General features: G+C 35.5%; 1 protein-coding gene across 1 annotated transcript in view; it reads left to right on the top strand.

Annotated features, from left to right (window-relative positions):
* The window catches only part of LOC140443105 (papilin-like), a 366,758-nt gene that overhangs the window by 272,559 nt on the left and 76,150 nt on the right, over positions 1–18,049 (top strand). The window contains 2 exon segments of the mRNA XM_072534177.1: positions 10,047–10,126; positions 15,050–15,200. Of these exon segments, the coding sequence (XP_072390278.1) occupies positions 10,047–10,126; positions 15,050–15,200 (231 nt within the window).

Raw genomic sequence — 18,049 nt, 5'->3', positions numbered from 1 at the left:
AACTTACCGAGAAGAAGGAGGAGCCAAAGGCATCCGATAAGCGCACGCGCGAGGCAAGTGGCAACCGCCAAAAAGATTCAAGGGTCGAAAAACCCGAAAAAATCTCCAGGCAACACGATAAGGTCGAAAAACCGAAAATCGTGGAGCCTGAAAATGATCCATGCGAGACAGGATGGCAAGAAGTAGCGAAGAAGTCTAACAAGAAAAAGGGAACCACTGCTAAAAGCAGCATCGAAGCCACGCCCACAGAAAATGTGAGCGTAGCACAAAAACAGAGAACTCTTGTCGAAAAACGGCAAGAGAAAATAATGGATGACGAGATCAAAGCTCGTCAATCTAGAAGAGCCCAGAAGGAAAACACAGATCCAAAACCAGGCACAAGCCAAAATATAAACAACGAATCAGTGGTTCCCCCCACCGAAAAGCAACAAAAATTGCCAAAACCACCGGCAATTATACTAAAATCAGTGGGCGAAAGTCAGAACATCCTCCGCAAAGCGGCAGAGAAAGCCATCATTTCTGACAATAAATTTGCGAAATCTGGGCGATCTGTAGTAATACAGACCAAAAGCAGAGAACACTATCTAGAGATGGTAAAAATACTGGAAACCCACAAACCAGCGGTCGATTTCATCGCATATCCAATCGACACACCAAAAACGAAACGACTTGTAATCCGAGGATTACAAGTAAATATGGATCTAAAAACAATTGCAGAAGCAATTGAGGATAAAGGCATCGACCTAATCAAAATAGAATCAGTCAGATCGCTGAGAGAGGGGAAGAAACTTCTACCTCTGTACAAAATTACTGTTCCTGAGGAAGAAACAGAAAAAGTACGCAAAATAAATAATCTCTGCTATCTACGAATTCACATCGAAGACGAAATCAGACAAAATAGGGATGTACTTCAATGCTACAACTGTCAGAATTTCTATCATGGATCCAGTGCCTGCCACTGCGCCTCGCGCTGCGTGAAATGTGGAGAGTATCATAGATCATCGGAATGTCAGAAGGACAGGGAAACCGCAGCCAAATGTGCCAACTGCGGAGAGGCTCACACAGCCAGTTACAGGGGGTGCTCTAAAGCACCAAAAAGGAAACCAAAAATAACTGCTCCTCCAAAATTCAAAGATGCACCAAGTGCACCTACCACCCGGCCTAGCGTAAGCTATGCCGCAGCAACAAAAGCAGCCGAACCACCAAAAGCTGCTCCTGTAACACAAACAATTGTCTCCACAGACAGCGATAAACTTATCGCTGCCATGAATAACCAGCTCAGAGCTTTCACAGACCACTTCTCGGGCATGTTCGAGAAGATCACATTAGTCCTCGATGCAATGAGTAAATGTAGAACTGAATAATGCCAGAACAGTTGGACGAGCTAAAGATCGGGTCGTGGAATTCGGGCGGGATTCGTTCGAAAATTAACATTCTAGACGAGATTACCAACAGACTCGCTATAGATGTCATGGCCTTACAAGAGACTAAACTAGTCGAGAGAATTAAAACAAAAATTCCTGGCTATGTCATCTATAGAGAAGATCGTACTGCACGCTCAGGTGGCACGGCCATTATGGTAAGAGGGCAAATAGACCATCATCTAGTGCCCACACCACTTGGCCTGGTCACCATGGAAGCGACAATAGTTCGAATCGTTATGGCTAACGAAACGCTGAAAATAGTTTCAGCATACGTTAGACCACGCGATCCGGTACTAAACGAAGACCTCGATCTAATATTAGATTCCGACGAACCGACGATAATTATCGGCGATCTGAACGCTAGGTCGCCCAACTGGTTCGACAGACGCACGAACGTTAACGGTAGACGACTCTGTGCCTATCTCGAAAACAAAAATAACACCGTAGTAACGGGTCCCACAGACCCAACATGCTTCCATGGAGAACTTCCGTCACACATCGACATAGCAATTCTGCACAACATAGGGCAACAACATGAAATTCAATCAGTAAATGAAGGCGATTCCACGCATAATGTAATCGTCATGACCCTAGGCGCAGTGGAACTAAACCCACTACAGCCACACCAAATAAAGAAAACGAACTGGCCTAACTTCAGAAGAGTTGTAAGCGAAAATATTGGAGCAATTCCAATAATCAATAACATCGAAGAACTAGAAGAAAGTATCACAAAACTAGAGCAAACAATGCTAAATGCCATCGATGCCAGCACAAAAACAGAAAATAAAATAACGCAAAAAGGCAGATTCAAAGAAATTTCAAATGAGCTAAAAGACCTCATTAAAGAAAAAAATAGAAAAAGAAGAAGAGCGCAAAGAACGAGAAATCAGGAAGACAAAAGAATTGCTAATGAATTAGACAGAGAAGTCAAAAGAAGACTAAACGAGCACAGAAGCGAGCACTGGGACAATTTTATCCAAGAATTAAATCCAAATCAATCCGCTTTCTGGAAAATATCAAAAATACTCAGAAAAGATAAAAAACCTATACCGCCCCTACACGGACCAAACGGTAGAGTATTTACCGAACAAGAAAAAGCTGAAGTAATGCGAGAGACACTCGAAACAAACAATATGCAAAACTTTCACCCGGCAGAAGATCTAGACTTCACGGAGGAAGTAGAAAGAAGCGCTAGACGCATAAGAAGAAGAAAAGGCATAATAGGCCTAGAACACACAAGCCCGGAGGAAATTAAAGATCTAATTAAATTATTAAATCCAAAGAAAGCAGCTGGACCTGATAAAATCACTAACAGGGCAATTAAAAATGTACCAAACAAGATCATAGTATACATTGCAAACATAATAAACGGTATATTACGACTAAGATATTTTCCAGACAGATGGAAAGAAGCCGAAGTGATAATGATTGGAAAACCGGGAAAAGACGGGAGCTTTCCACAAAATTACAGACCAATAAGCCTACTTTCATGCCTAAGTAAAATAGCCGAAAGAGTAATCTTAAAAAGACTACAAACAGAGTCTGAAACAATTGGAATGATACCAGAAGCGCAGTTCGGCTTTAGATCCAGACACTCTTGTGAACTACAGGTACTTAGGCTTACAGAGTTCATTACTAAAGGTTTTAATGAAAAAATGTACACCGCTACAGCGTTTCTAGATGTAAGTAAAGCTTTCGACAGAGTATGGCACGAAGGCCTTCTCTACAAAATGAGTCAAAATGGATTCAGTGAGGCGATGACATGTCTCCTTGCGTCATACCTGACAAACCGGAGATTCAGAGTTCGAATAGGGCCTGCCCTATCCGAGGTCGGAACTCTGGAGGCAGGTGTGCCTCAGGGAGCGGTGCTATCTCCGTATCTGTATACCATTTATACTGCTGATACACCCAGCAATCATAAAACTCTGCTTAGCCTGTACGCAGACGATACAGCGTTAGCAACAAGCAATAGAAACATAAATTTTGCAACCAGAGATTTACAACGCTCTCTGAACAGATTATATGCATGGTGTATAAAGTGGAAAATAGCACTAAACCCGGATAAAACACAGGCCGTCATGTTTAGAAAACGGAGACAAATACCCAATATGGAACTGAATCTTGCAAACGAAAACATAGAATGGAGCAATCAAGCTAAATACCTAGGAGTGACCCTTGATCACAAGCTCACATTCACTGAACATGTTAATCAATCAGTACACAAAGCAAAATTAACTAAGATACAACTTGCCTCGCTGATAGGCAAGAAAAGCAAACTAAGTTTCTGGACAAAAATAAGGGTAGCAAACAGCATAATCCTTCCAACACTAACATACGCATCAGCAGCATGGGGACATACATGCAAATCAAACAGGAAGAAATTACAAGTAGCTCAAAATCAGCTAATTAGAGATGCACTAAATGTACCGAAATACGTACCATTAAGATACCTATACAGGGATACAAAACAGCAAAGAATTCTCCACACAATGAACGAAAAAGCACATGACATTTTCAATGAGATAAGAGATCATCCAAACAGAAAGCTCCGAGAGCTAACGGACTATGAAGCAAACATCAGGACGACGCATAGACGGCCTAAACATCAAATAGCTGGATATGTCCCAGTAGCATAAAAACAAACGTTAAGACTGAGATAGGCACAGACTAGTCAAACACAACGCGGGTTAGAAGTAGAAAAAAAAAAAAAAAAAAAAAAGGTAACAACTGGGGACTGGCATTTTAAAGTTCCAGGAACCAGGAATTACCACCAAAAAAATATTTAGTTTTAAGTTTTAGTCTTAGTTTATAAAACCCGTTAAAAGACCTTCTAACTACGCGAGTAAATTATAGTGACCATGAATAGACTAGCTATTCATAATTCGGTAATTCGGTTACGGTAATTTTAGTGACACTGATCCCCGTCACATGCACACATAAACACGTGGAAAGTACAAAGAGAGCCTTCTGCTCTCTTCGTACAGCCAACTTTTGGCTCAGGCCCTTAAGGCAGGTCTAATTGGGAGACCAAAACGCGACTCTCTGAGCATCGAGGCCATGTGCGGCAAGCATGGGCTCGGTGGCCAGACCAGTCGGGCGCTCAGCTGGCGAGGAGAACAAATTAATTTTTGCCAAATCGGCAGCTGAGTGACCGAACACACACATTCCTGTGCGGAGGGACATCAGCTCAGGCTGATGCCCCTCCGCGCAGGGCACACACATTCTAGGGACATCAAGTCCAAAGTAATGCTAATACCAAATTAAATTCAGTAAAGTAACTAGGGAGAAAAGCTTTTAGCTACCCCTTAATTTCAGGTGGCTTAACCACAACAATGTCGATACGGAGGGCCTTTTCATTACCCAAATAGCCCGACGTAAAGTTCATAAGCCTTCGCTGCGTATGTCAGACGTAGTGAAGGGGTGGTGGAAAAACCTGGGGGTCAGATAGGTACCGATCCAGAATGATTAGCTCTTCTGGAGCGAGACCGGTCTGATCTTCGGACATGTGGATCCCACTGACTAGCAGTGGTATACACATGTCACTAGGGGTTGGGTTGAACGCTTCGCGTGTAAGTGTGTGTGTGTACACAGACCATTATACTCTGGGTTCCCAGGTATACACAAAATAGGATTCATCAATATACAAGCCAGTTCCAAACATTAAAGTTAAAATTTAAGAATTCATCACTTGAAAACTTCTTCCCCTTCAACCAATGGTCTCTTTGCTTCACCAAAATACTCAAAGATATCATTAGGCTAATTTCCATTTTTAAATGATAAAAATAACTCGTCTTAAACGGTTAAACCAAACTAAACATGCAAAAGCAATGGTAAACATTAGACTGTTATGTTTGTTTATACCATGTATATCGGCCATGACACTGCAATCGACCTGCCCTCTACATTCAGTTTCAATCGCGAATAGCAGTCAGTTTTCGTTCACGATTTCGAGCAGCACTAGATGAAGACGCAAGATCATGCAATAAGTTGTTAGGAGAACATAACACACGAAGAAGAACAAGAATATTTTGAAATCGCGAAGCGAGAACGATGGTGTAAATCAGGGGTCGGCAAGTAATTCTTTGTGTGGTCCGGATACTAGAAGAAAATTGGAACAAGATCCAGAAAAAAAAACAAATGATAACATTTAATGACAAGATGTTTATTATTTTGGTACATTCTTAATGATAAAACAAAAGACCTTAAATTAATGCGAAAAATTGCACCGACGGTCTTGAGCTAGTTGTTTGTGGTCTGGTTCTCGAACAACAAATTCTAAGTGTATCTTCGAGGTCCGCAATCCGTGCGTAACGCGTCCGTTAATCGGGAACGATATTTGTTTTTTAAAAAATTCATTTTTGAGAAAGACGTTTTGTACATATACATTGAGCCAAACATAGTGGCCCAATTGATTGCAAGTTGTCTGCAATTTTCATATTTTGCTGGTACATGTTTGGCCAAAAATTCTTCGGCGGATACCAATTTATAAACGTGCAAGGACAAAAATATTCTTGTAATTCAATAATCTCCATTTGAAGTAATGCTTTTGACAGATTAAACAGCTTAGCAGCCACATCTGTCCATTCTGCCGCTGCATCAACTTCATATGGTGATTTTAAAAATATAGATAGTTTTCTTACCTGTGCAAAGTCTTGGAATCTTGAAGTAAATTCGTTCCTAAGATCGCCCAGAAATTTTAGGAACACTACAATGTCTTCTTCGGAGTACTCCTTATTTTTATCATATTCAAGAATAGTTAGAAAATGAATGAATTCTTGTTTTGCAATATTTTTTTTTTCAAAGATATCTAGCTTACGAAGAAAAATCAGATCACATACTAATTTTCCATTTCCTTGTAACTCTGTGTTAAGGGCATTTAAATAGTTTAAAATATCTTTTTTAAAAGTTTTTAGTTTGTTATATACTCAAAATGTGCCCTGGCTCCCTGCGTATCTATATTTCATAAGAAGGAGATTACATGTTCTTTTATTAGCCAGAGACGTTCAATAACTTGACCTTTACTTAACCAACGAGCATTATTGTGTTGTAGTAAGTCAGAATATGCTGAATCACATTCAGAAAGAAACTCCTTGAAATGTCGGTACTGAAGAGCAGAATGAGATCTCATAAAATTAATTAACTTCAAACTGTCCATGACTTCTTTAAGTCTAGCACTAAGCTTTCCAAAAAGAGCTGCCTGGTATATTATGCACTGATATGTTATTAAATTTGAATGTTTATCCCTGATCCTCTTTACTACACCTTTTTCTTTGCCAATCATTGCTGGGGCCCCATCAGTAGAAAGCGAAATCATTTTATTATACCTGATGTTAGATTTAGAAATTAATTTATCGATAACCATGAATAAATCTTCTCCTCGAGTGTTACCTTTCATCGGCAATATTGCTAGGAACTCTTCCCTAAAAATCTGACTCTCAATATCAAGAAATCTTACAAAAACAGACATTTGTTCATCATCAACAATGTCACATGATTCGTCAAGTGCTATGACGTAGCAAGGTGCCTTTTGCAAAAGATTAAGAAGAGAGTTTTTAATATCCGCAGCCAAAATTTCCGTTCTTCGTGTATTACGTCGCGCTGACAATGAGATGCTTTGAATTGCTGAGGCAACATCTTTTTTTTTTTTTTTAAGTGAGTTAGCTACTGCCAGCATACATTCCTTCACTATCTCAGAATCAGAAAATGGTTTTTGGTGTTCATTAAGTATCCAGCACACACGTAACGCTGCCTCTGTGGATTTTTCATGGTCTCTCATGCAACGAACTAGGATTTTTGTGCTTTTTTCGTAAGAATTAAGATATACCCAAAGTTTTTCTTTACGCACCTGACTGCGAAGAGGAAAGTTTTTGTGGAACTGCTGATGAGTTGTTTCGTAGTGTCGCTTCAAATTTCCACTTTTAACTAAGGCGACAGTATTATTGCATACAAGGCACACCGGAACCGCTTGCGGCCTATCAGGCAGTGTAAAACAATATTGTTCAGTCCATTCTGCCAGAAACTTCCTATTTTCACTGTACAGTTTTCTCCTTTTCGGATCCATATTGCGCTACGTGCATGTCACTGACCAATGAGTGAGCGACTGTCAGTCAGTGGGCAGCAGCGTTGCCAGGCCCACAATTTTTTTTCCCCAAATTGTATTTTAAAAGTTGCCAGATTTTGAATAGAATTCCCCAGATTTATATATTTGGTATTGTAAACATACAATATTATTGTAAAAAAATATTTCATCACTTATACCTAATTGGTATTATGTTTATTTATCAATGGTATTATGTTTATTTCACTTCCTATTTCAAAATTAACAGCAGTTTTATTTGGAACTTGATTGACTCAGCAATCGATATTTCGCAGTTCGGTCCGCAGTTCAACCTTTCGCGGTCCGGACTCGGACCGCTTTCCGCCTGTTGCCGACCGTTGGTGTAAATTAAGCCTAAATTTTTCATATACCATATCTGTGAAACATCCTATAGGGACTAGCAACATCACATGGAAAAAACGTACTAATCACTAATCTATGAACAACTCTGTTATGATTTGTAATTTAAACGAAACGTGTTTGTGAAAACGTTTTGTTTTTAGCTTTTTGTGGCGAAATTATTTTAATTAATTACCCTACTTCCACTGTTATCTTTTTTTTACATCGCATATAGTAAAAAACTTTAAATTATCTCATTTGATATAATCTTGTCACGCGTCGTGCTTAAATAAATGTCCGTTATTTTTTAATTTATTTAATGGCCGTAGCAGGAAGATTCTACGCAAGTAACTTAAAACCTTTTAAAAATCGTTACCTCCCATTCTTAAACTTACAGCTTATAAAGGCACAAAGGAATAAAATCAATTCCATCATCGTAAAACACTGTTGTTACGTTAGTCATGGTCCGACACATATTTTTTATTAACGCCCTATTACCACATGGTGTATTAGTGGCTTGTCTTTTGTTGAGCCGACTGCAGGCTTGTAATTCACTTCGACAATGGTACCACATGATGAGAACAATAAAATAGCTTGTCCTACTTTTAACAGTCCTTATGTACAAAACGTAGTTTTAAAAAATATGCCCTAAAAGTTATTGCCTCGTTTTCCAAACAATAAAGGAAAAAACTCTTTAGTAGATACAAATCGAATAAATAAGTATTAAATAACAATTATTATTTGAATGAAAATCGATTAAATAAATGAAGAGGTATAGAACTAGGCGTCGCCCTTCGTATAGATAGAATATCCACACTGGCTAAATACCAGAAACAGAAATGTTTGTGACAGTTAACTCTTTTAGACAGCAGACACAGTAAAACTCAGGTTTAATTTAAATAAAAATATATTCAAAATAAATAAATAACAAAATAAAGTTAAATCCTAGGTAATATACACAATAAAAATTATGAGCGTCAACCCTGACGACGACGGCATCCACGGCGGTATGACCCACTGTTTATTATCTGAGAAAAATAAAATACAATTAATTATATTAAATCTAAACGCCAATTATGCTGTGTTAATACATTTACATTTAGAATACAGACGGTAGGGAACGGGTCGAAGGAGTAGAGATGGAGCGGGCCAATTAACACTCGGCCCGGCGAGGAACAGACGGTATCCAATCAGTACTTGGATAGAGGAGAGAATAAGTATGTCTCAGATCAATATTCCAAGACCGGGTACAGACCTTCTAGACCAATACTCTAGTAGAAGCGGTTGGCCTTCAGTCAACTCTGCTTTCTCTTACGGCGGCTGTTTTTTTATACGGTCGAAGGACTTCCATCTCCTCTAGTGCACATCGATGGAGGAGGAACTTCTGGTAGGGATGCGTGACTACGAAGCGTTGACGGTATCGAGGCGATGCAAATCGTTACATGTTGTAATAAACTTTAAATCTGGGTGGGTATAGAAAAGAAGAATTCCAAGATAAAGTATGTTCACTTTACAAATCAGCGCTCAGGTGTTTCCAAAGACACAACGACGAGCTTTAGGACGTGGGTATATAAATCTAGTATGGGGTATATTTGTATAAAAATAAATTGATTAAAACGTACCAATGGAAATAGATAGAATTTGGTATAAAAATAAAGGGCGCCACCTTGTGTTTTTTTAGAGGGACAAAGAAAACTCAGAGGAACCTAAATGTTAAGGGCATTATGTATAAGATCCCTAAGAAAATACTTTTACCTTGTTCTGAACAATTTATATATACCAAAGAGAAGATATAATCATACACTTACTTTGTATGGCTGTTCTACATTCCTGTCAGAATTATCTTAGTATTTTCCAAAAGAAAGGAAGATTATGAGAGAGTAGTAAATAAATAATTGCTACTGATTAATTACCTTTATTTCTAATATGGTAGCAGGTTTAGCCAAGTAAAAGTTAATATATAAATATAAACATATTAACAAAATAGACATAAACCAAACATGTCAATAGCAAAATCAAAAATGTAAATTAAAACAAATTAGGTTTTAAACAAATATTTTTAGAATCATAGAGATAACCTTTATAACTGAGTAAAGCAAAACTGTGAATTTTCCAAAAGTGTATCACGTTTTTTCACACTGCCAAAATAAATTTAATTAATATATATCATTTCCCTTTTCTTTTAGGATTGTCCAGACCTCGCTGATTACAGAGCACAGCAGTGCGCCGAACACAATAACGTTCCGTTTGAAGGAATGCATTACGAGTAAGTGTTTAATTTTCATATATTATTAAGTAGAATTCGCTTTTTTATTTAGTCATTTATTGATTATTTAATATTTAATATATAATATACAGCGCGGCATAAGTTAGGGATATTGTCAATATAATGGTAATGGTACTTCATTCTGCGTCGATTATTTTTATGTAAAAAATTAAAAATTATTATAATTTTTAAAAAACATGAAATTTTAAGACCTTATGAAGAGAATCAAACCAAAAAATCATTCTAAGAGTAAATGTTAAAGAAAGTTGGTGAAAGTTGCCTCATACCTCTTTTTAAAACAAATGTATCAGTGAAATATGCCTCACCTGATGAAAATCTATCTCGCAGATACTGAAACAAGTTTCATTGTTAGCGAATAAATCTTATACATAGCGAAATAATCGTGCCTCTTTTTTAAGTCGTCAACCTCTAGACACCATGGACGTATAAATAAAGTCTTTATTTATACGTCCATGCTAGACACCTAGTAGTCAGTCTTTATTCTTTTGAATTTTATTAATCTTTTTTGTTCTATGTATGTTAGTATGTCTGTTTCTGTTGATGTTCTTTGCTTTATTTCGTCATTAATTCTCCTATCCATTCTTGTTACTCTACAGCATCTTCTTACTTACTGCTGTTTTTCTTGTTTATGTTTTATAAACACTAATGTTTTATAAATCTGTGTTTTTGTCTTCATATTTAGGTGGCTATCCCACAATATTGAGTTGAGTTGTCGGATTGCTGTTCTTGTTTGTTCTAATCTTTGCTTAATTTCTTGTAGTAGTAAGTATTTGAATTTATCCTTTCCTTTGATTGTTACGTTGTCGTCAATCTGTAGATCTTCTATGTCTTCTTCACTTGTAGATAGGTACTTGTAGCAAAATACTGGGGTGTGTAGGAGAAGAGAGGTATAAGAAGAGTGGTCTATATATATGGGATAAAATTGATAGAAGTAAAATAGACAACAATTAAGTAAAGAGTAAAAAAAATATTGAACGGAATGTGGCTAGGCTAGCAATGTAGGCAAGAGAATGACCACTAGAAACTCAAGGATGGATACGGCCAATTTGCATGCCTTTTAAAGACAGTAAATCAGGAAAATATGTATGATAGATACAAAAGAAGATATGAAAAATGAATAGATATAATGAAAATTAACAAAGAAAACAAATTGAGGGCGCCAGAAGAGGGATACTACTCTAAAAAGAGTAACGGTCACTCTTCCAGGTATCGTATACTGCTAATATTAATTAAAGTTGATGTAATAAACAAAAATGCTGTAAATGTAAAAAGGTAAGGAAATATTAATAAAAAATGATATGCAAAACAAATTCAAGTTTATTAAATATAACTTCTTAGATTCTGACAATCTCTAAGTTACCAAAAAGTATATGAAAATTTCACAATATAATATTTAAAAAAAAAATGTTGAAAACAACTATAATAAAAAGTGGAAAATTACACAGAATAACTCTGATATAGAGTGTACAACCTACATCTAGGTTAAAAACAACCTTAAACAAAATAATGCTAACGTTGGAAGAACGTATAGCCAAGTAAATATATTATACTAACCTACAATATGACCAACAATATTGTTAAACAACTCTAAATTCAAATATAAACAAAATAATACCTAAATGGGAACAAGCCAAGTTAAACAATTGAAACGGTCTATTATCCTGAAGGGATAATAACCAGAGTTAATAACACAAGATGAAATATAAAAAAAATTAGTTAAGTAAACACATAATGAAATAATTAAAGTTATTAATGAAATAAAAGGTTAATACAAAAAAACAATGGAAGATAATCTCTGGGTAGAATTTGAGCTCAAACTTACCGATACCTTACACCAAGGGGAGTTATATTAATTAATATATATATATATATATATATATATATATAGTTCTGAATCAAAAACCAACTGTCCTCCTAGGTGAAACAGTTGTCTGGAAGGATACTCCCGAATGGCTTCGGTGTCCCAGCGAAGTCCTCCTTGAGGTCCGAAATTAGCACGGAGCTGGTGCTAATTGGCTCAGTTCCGATGATTACGGTCCTGCCCTACCTCTAGGTGCAGGCTGGAGAAAAAATGAGGGTGGAGTAGACAATACCCCCTGGCTTGTCCCAATGACCCTGATTCTTATAGAGTTGAAGTGGTACTCTCCCTCGGATGTTCTGAGGGAAGTTTATAATTCCATGGGAGGTGGCTGAAAACAATTCCCCGTTACTTCTAATATCAACATTGATAAAAAGAAATCAAAGAAGAAGTGAGGAAAGTTTCTTTCATCATAAGAAACCGGAGCAAAAAGATAATTATAGTAGATAAAAAAAAACCCATCCAATCGGATGTAGCGTGACCTTGCTTCACATAGAGTAAAAATATAATGGCCTTGAACAAAATACTATATTAAAATATGAAATAATAAATCTGAATAATAGGATATGGATAAAATACTCTAATGTTCATTAAAATATCTGTGGAATTTGTAATAGATGTTAGAGATTTACGAAAAATTCAGAATTTTAATCAGATTCATGCCAGAATGATTGTAAGCGGCCATACTATGCTTGAATTCGTAACTCAAGGTCATTCTGAATACCTTAAGGATGTGGGATGTGGGAACAAAAAGTTAGTTTTTATAATTTAAAAAAAATAATAGTTACCAGATAGCTAATCAATTCCGTGCTAGAAATTTCACTTCAGCCTCCCGAGTTTCCGAAAACACCGTCAATTAAATGATTACGGTTATACTTAAAACATTTAACTTCTTGAAGTAAAGGAAATTCTATGCATTAATTGGATTTTCTTTCGCTAACTACCACCTTTGTACCACTTCAAACTCTCGATCAAAAGTGAATTTTTAATTCACAGTTAATTAACCAAGAGCCAGTTTCCACTTCCCCCTCATCTCCTGTCAGCTCTCTGGTTTGCAATGGTACCAAATTAGATCAGAGTGACAACTTAAATTATTAAAAATACACACTTAATGAGCAAATGAACACTTAAAGTTAGGCAACCCATACTACATCTCTGAAATTAGTTTAATATAAATTGTAGAAGTAACGACTGTTACATACTCTGTTTTCGCAGAGTTAATATCTAGGCCAGCCTTGGTATATTCTTCTTGTAGTTTCTTCATCATATAACTGAGGTCTTCTTGGTCTTTTACAATCATTACTTGATCGTTTGCAAAGCTTAACGTATATAGGTATTCGTTTCGTACCGTTACTCCCATGCCTTCGTATTTTCTTTTCCATGTAGTCAAGGCTTTCTCTAAGTATATTTTGGATAAGGTTGGAGATGTGGAACAACCCTGCAAGAGCCCTTTTTTGTGGTGAAATCTCCTATGATTCGTGTTCCCATTTTAATGGACACTTTATTTTCTTTATACAGAGCTTTTGTAGTTTCTATGAGTTCCGTCTGTATTTTTAATTTGTACATTGCCTCCCATAGTTGTGACCTTGATACAGAGTCATACGCCTTTGTCAGTTCTCCAAATGCCAAATGTATGTCTCTATTTTTTGCTTTTTTCTTTTCTAACAGTTGTTCCAGTGTGTATATGTGGTCTATGCAAGATCTTCCTGCCGTGAAGCCTGCCTGATCCTCTCCGATTTTGCCTTTTATCGCTTGCTCTATCTTTTCTCGTAGTATCTTCCCATATAATCTTCCTATTAATGATATTGCGCTTATTCCTTTGTAGTTTTCGCATCGTTTTCTATCTCCTTTCTAAAATGTAGACGTCATATATGTCATATTTTATATATCCTTTCTTTATTGTATCCACTATTCTGTACTATACCTATATCTACATCTTTGTTCGTAAATGATCTTCTCTTGTTTATCATCTGTAATATTTTTTTGACCATCCATTCTTCACTCTTTTTTGTTTCTCTTGAGCCTATATGAGTATCCCAATCTTGCTCAATATTTCGTCGATTGTGTTTATAGTTAATAGTTTCTGTTAAGTTTAGTGATATTAATTATTTTAGATTGTTTCTCTTTTAATTTTTTTAGACAAAAATTTAGTTTTTCCGTGAAAGATTGTAGCCGAGCCAACTTCAGCACCGGCATATGTCTTAACACTATGAATATTCGATTTCTAAATCTGTCTCGGATGAGTATATAACCTATAGGGTTACTGACAATGCTGTTAATCCTGAGCGATCAATACAGTACTTCTACGATCCGCGTGCTTCTTCTTCTTAGGGTAGCTATCCGTTCCGAACGTTGGCGATCATTCTGGCTATTATGACTTTGTTGGTTGCTATACGGAATAGCTATGTTGAGGTCTTTCTATACCATGCTCTCAGCTAGCAAGGCAGGATATTCTTCTTCGTCCTAGGACTCTTTTTTCTTCAATTTTACCTTGTAAAATGCGTTGGAGTAGCTCATATCTGCCTTGATTCCTCATTATATGTTGATAAATGTTGTATAAATCCGCGGTTGTGTTCATCCTCTGTAGCACTTCTTCATTGATGACTTTATCCGTCCATGGTATCTTCAGGATCCTTCTGTATAACCATAGCTCAAAAGCCTAAAGTTTTGATAGTGTTTCCGCCTTCAATGTCCACGTTTCTACTCCGTACAGAAGCACTGAGTACACGTAACATTTAAGAAGTCTTATTTTTGTTTCCAGGGTGTGGTCATGGCTCTTGAACACAGAGCTCATAGTCAAGAATGCATTTTTTGCCTTTACGATGTGACATTTATTCTCTTGGGTATTGTCCCACGACTCATTGATTATAGTTCCCAAATAGTGAGACACGTTTAATTTTCATTTGGTTTACATACAGTGGTTCACATTCGTGTGCGGATTGCATAATACAAGATCGTAGCTAAAATAGTATGGACATGTAAAGACAATGACGAACTCATTGCTATTATCCTTTATTATAACTTTTTTCCTCGTGCTTTTTTAGGTGGGTACCGTACACAAAAGGTCCAAATCCTTGTGAGTTAAACTGTATGCCCAGAGGAGAAAGATTTTATTATCGACATGCCGACGCTGTAGTAGATGGTACTACGTGCACTGATGAAGGGTTTGACGTTTGCGTACAAGGAAAATGTCAGGTAAGTTAAAGGCACTAAGATCAATTTAATACTGATTCATCACTAGACTTCGGCAAATATGCAAATAAAAATGTAGAAAATATGCGTATAAATATGCACGTGTTTACCCGAAAATATGCAAATATTTTACAAAATATGCATACAAATAAATAAAAAAATCGTAAAATAGTAACAATTTTATTTAAAAAAAAAAGTGTACATAACTAAATATTTCCTACTATTCATTAAGATTTACATTTATTTTAAGTAACTACATCATTTTTAAGTATGAATAAACTTATTTAGAATTATGGTAACAGCAAATGACCAAGTGGTGTTCAAAATTTTCTAACAAAAACTTGTGGCTTCTGTCTGAGTACATATATTTATATATGGAAAAACTTCGTTCAACATCAACTGATGTAACGGGAGCATTTTTCAAACTAACCAAAACATTTGGTTCTAAATTAATTGTTTCCGAAATATTTCCAGCTAGAACACTGACTACTTCAGAAAGAATATGGTAACCTTTATTTTTTTCCATAGTAGCTTCAAATTTTTTTTAGAATATCTTTTCCAATATTACCTCTAACGTTCCGACAACATGACGCAAATTCTTTTATTAATGCTGTACTTTTGAACAATGACAGTTTTGGTGATTCTAACTGAGTAATTGTTTTTTGAACAAAACTAAAATTTGATTTTATAAATGAAAGTTCTTGTTGAAGCAAGTTACTCTGAAAAGTTTGTTTAGAATCCAAAAGAGATTGGGAACTTTCATCTGTTAACGTATCAATTATGTTCTTTATTTTAAAAAAATGATCTGCATAAAAATTAGCTGCTTCTAACCATGTTCCCCATCGCGTTAAAATAGGTTGTGGTGGAAGAGGAATGTTAAGTAGCATTTCTTTATAAAGTTGAATTCTTATAGGAGATTTAAGAAATACTTTTTTGACACTGGATATCATGGTATTTACAAGAGGAAACTTTTTTCGTATTTCCTCTGCAACTCTGTTTAATCCATGCGCTACACAAGTAACATGTATTAAATCTGGGAAAAATATTTTTAAATTTTGTCCTGCTTTCACCATATAAGGAGCAGCATCCGATAAAATAAGCAGTAATTTATTAGAAGGAATAGTTGTCGGAAGAAAAAAAGTTGCTAATGTTTCTTGTATAAAACGCGAAATTGTTAAAGCATTTGTTTTCTCAAGTTTCTGGCATGAAATAAGATGAGATTTTGTTAAGGTATCTTCTTTAAGAACACCAATCAATAAATGAGCAATATACTTTCCTGAGGAATCAGTGGTTTCGTCTACAGATATGTAAAAATAATTATCTGCAATTTCTTCCTTAATATTAATTAACACCGACGACTATAGCCCGTTCACATTATTTCTTCTTAGAGACCGATCACTTGGAACATTAAGTTTGCAATATTTTTTTAGAAACGAACTAAAATTTACTAATTTTGAAAGCGGTATGTTTGCAGACACTAATGCGCGACACAAGTCTTCATTAAAAGTTTCTTGCTCATCTAATTTTTTTGAAGTAGATTGGAAACATTTAGCCATTGAAGTTTGATGTTTTCCTCCTATTTTTCCTTTGTTTGCAATGTGTGAAGCAGTTCTCACATGTTGGTCTATCTGAAATTTCTTCTCACATGCTATCTATAAATAAAAATAAAAACCTTTATTTTAACCCAACCTTTAAAATATAAAAATATACAAGGTGTTTTTGGTTAATCAAATAACTGGTTTGGAAAAAAAAACACTCGCTAAGTGTTTTAAATGCAGTATTAATCCACAAATTAGTTTTTATTACTAACCATTAGTACATCATATAACTTATTTTAAAATTCAACAAAAGTTTTTTTTTTGTTAATTCAATTACAATAAAAATAATTGTGTTTTAGAATAGCTGACTTCATAAAAAAAAGTAAAGGTGAAAAATTTTTCTAAATACACACCATTGTATTGTACCATGGACAATTTTTTCTCACTAAAGGAAGCTATTTTTCATTTAAAAACAACCTACGAGTACTAAATTTCAAGTAAATACGTTTATTGGTTTTAAAGTTATTGTTGTTATTAACTAAAAGAATTTAATTTTTTTTAATTTTAACACCTTGTATCTCGAAAAGTAAATAAGTTTGACCCCTCATTAACTATATCGTTTTGTTCAATTTTTCGAGAAGTATCTACAGTCAAACGTTGTAAGTGTCATTTGGAAACACCCTGTATGTATGAAATATTAGATATTTACTAGAAAATATTAGATACTTACAATTTTGCCACAGACTGAACAGTAGATTTTTCCCATATCCATAGACAGCTCTTTATAAGGTTTAATCCAAGTTGAAGCACTGGTTGTTTTAGGCATTATAAAATCACAATCTTCCTTTTTATTACGCACAACGAGTGTTTACGCTTTGAATATCAAAACAAAAATGATTTACAAATCTGAGCATCAAATTAGAAATGTTTAGGTACCTAATTCAATAAACTGGGAGATTTTGGAAAATCCCTAAATTAGGAACAAAACTATTAGCCGTTTACCTGCTGTTAAGGTACAATAAATTGTAGATAGATTTGGGGATTAGATCATAAAATGCAAATGAGCGAACCCTTAGCGATTATCCAATAACTGAATGCCTCAGTGACCGAGACTTTCTAAGAATGTTGAGGGCTACTTAAATTGATCTTCTTTGAAATTGTAAATGTTTTGTACCTGTAGAGATTACGTACTTAGATCATTTCTTGATTAAAATGACTACAAAATTTTATAAAAGAATTGAAATAAATTGGTATGTTTAAAAATTTTCAAATACAGTATAAAAATCTGAACTTTTATGCACTTTATGCAAACTT

This window comes from Diabrotica undecimpunctata, chromosome 6, assembly GCF_040954645.1.
Source record: "Diabrotica undecimpunctata isolate CICGRU chromosome 6, icDiaUnde3, whole genome shotgun sequence".
NCBI classification, from domain to species: domain Eukaryota; kingdom Metazoa; phylum Arthropoda; class Insecta; order Coleoptera; family Chrysomelidae; genus Diabrotica; species Diabrotica undecimpunctata.
Note: the sequence above shows the minus strand (reverse complement) of the source record. Positions and strands in the feature narration are given on the sequence as shown.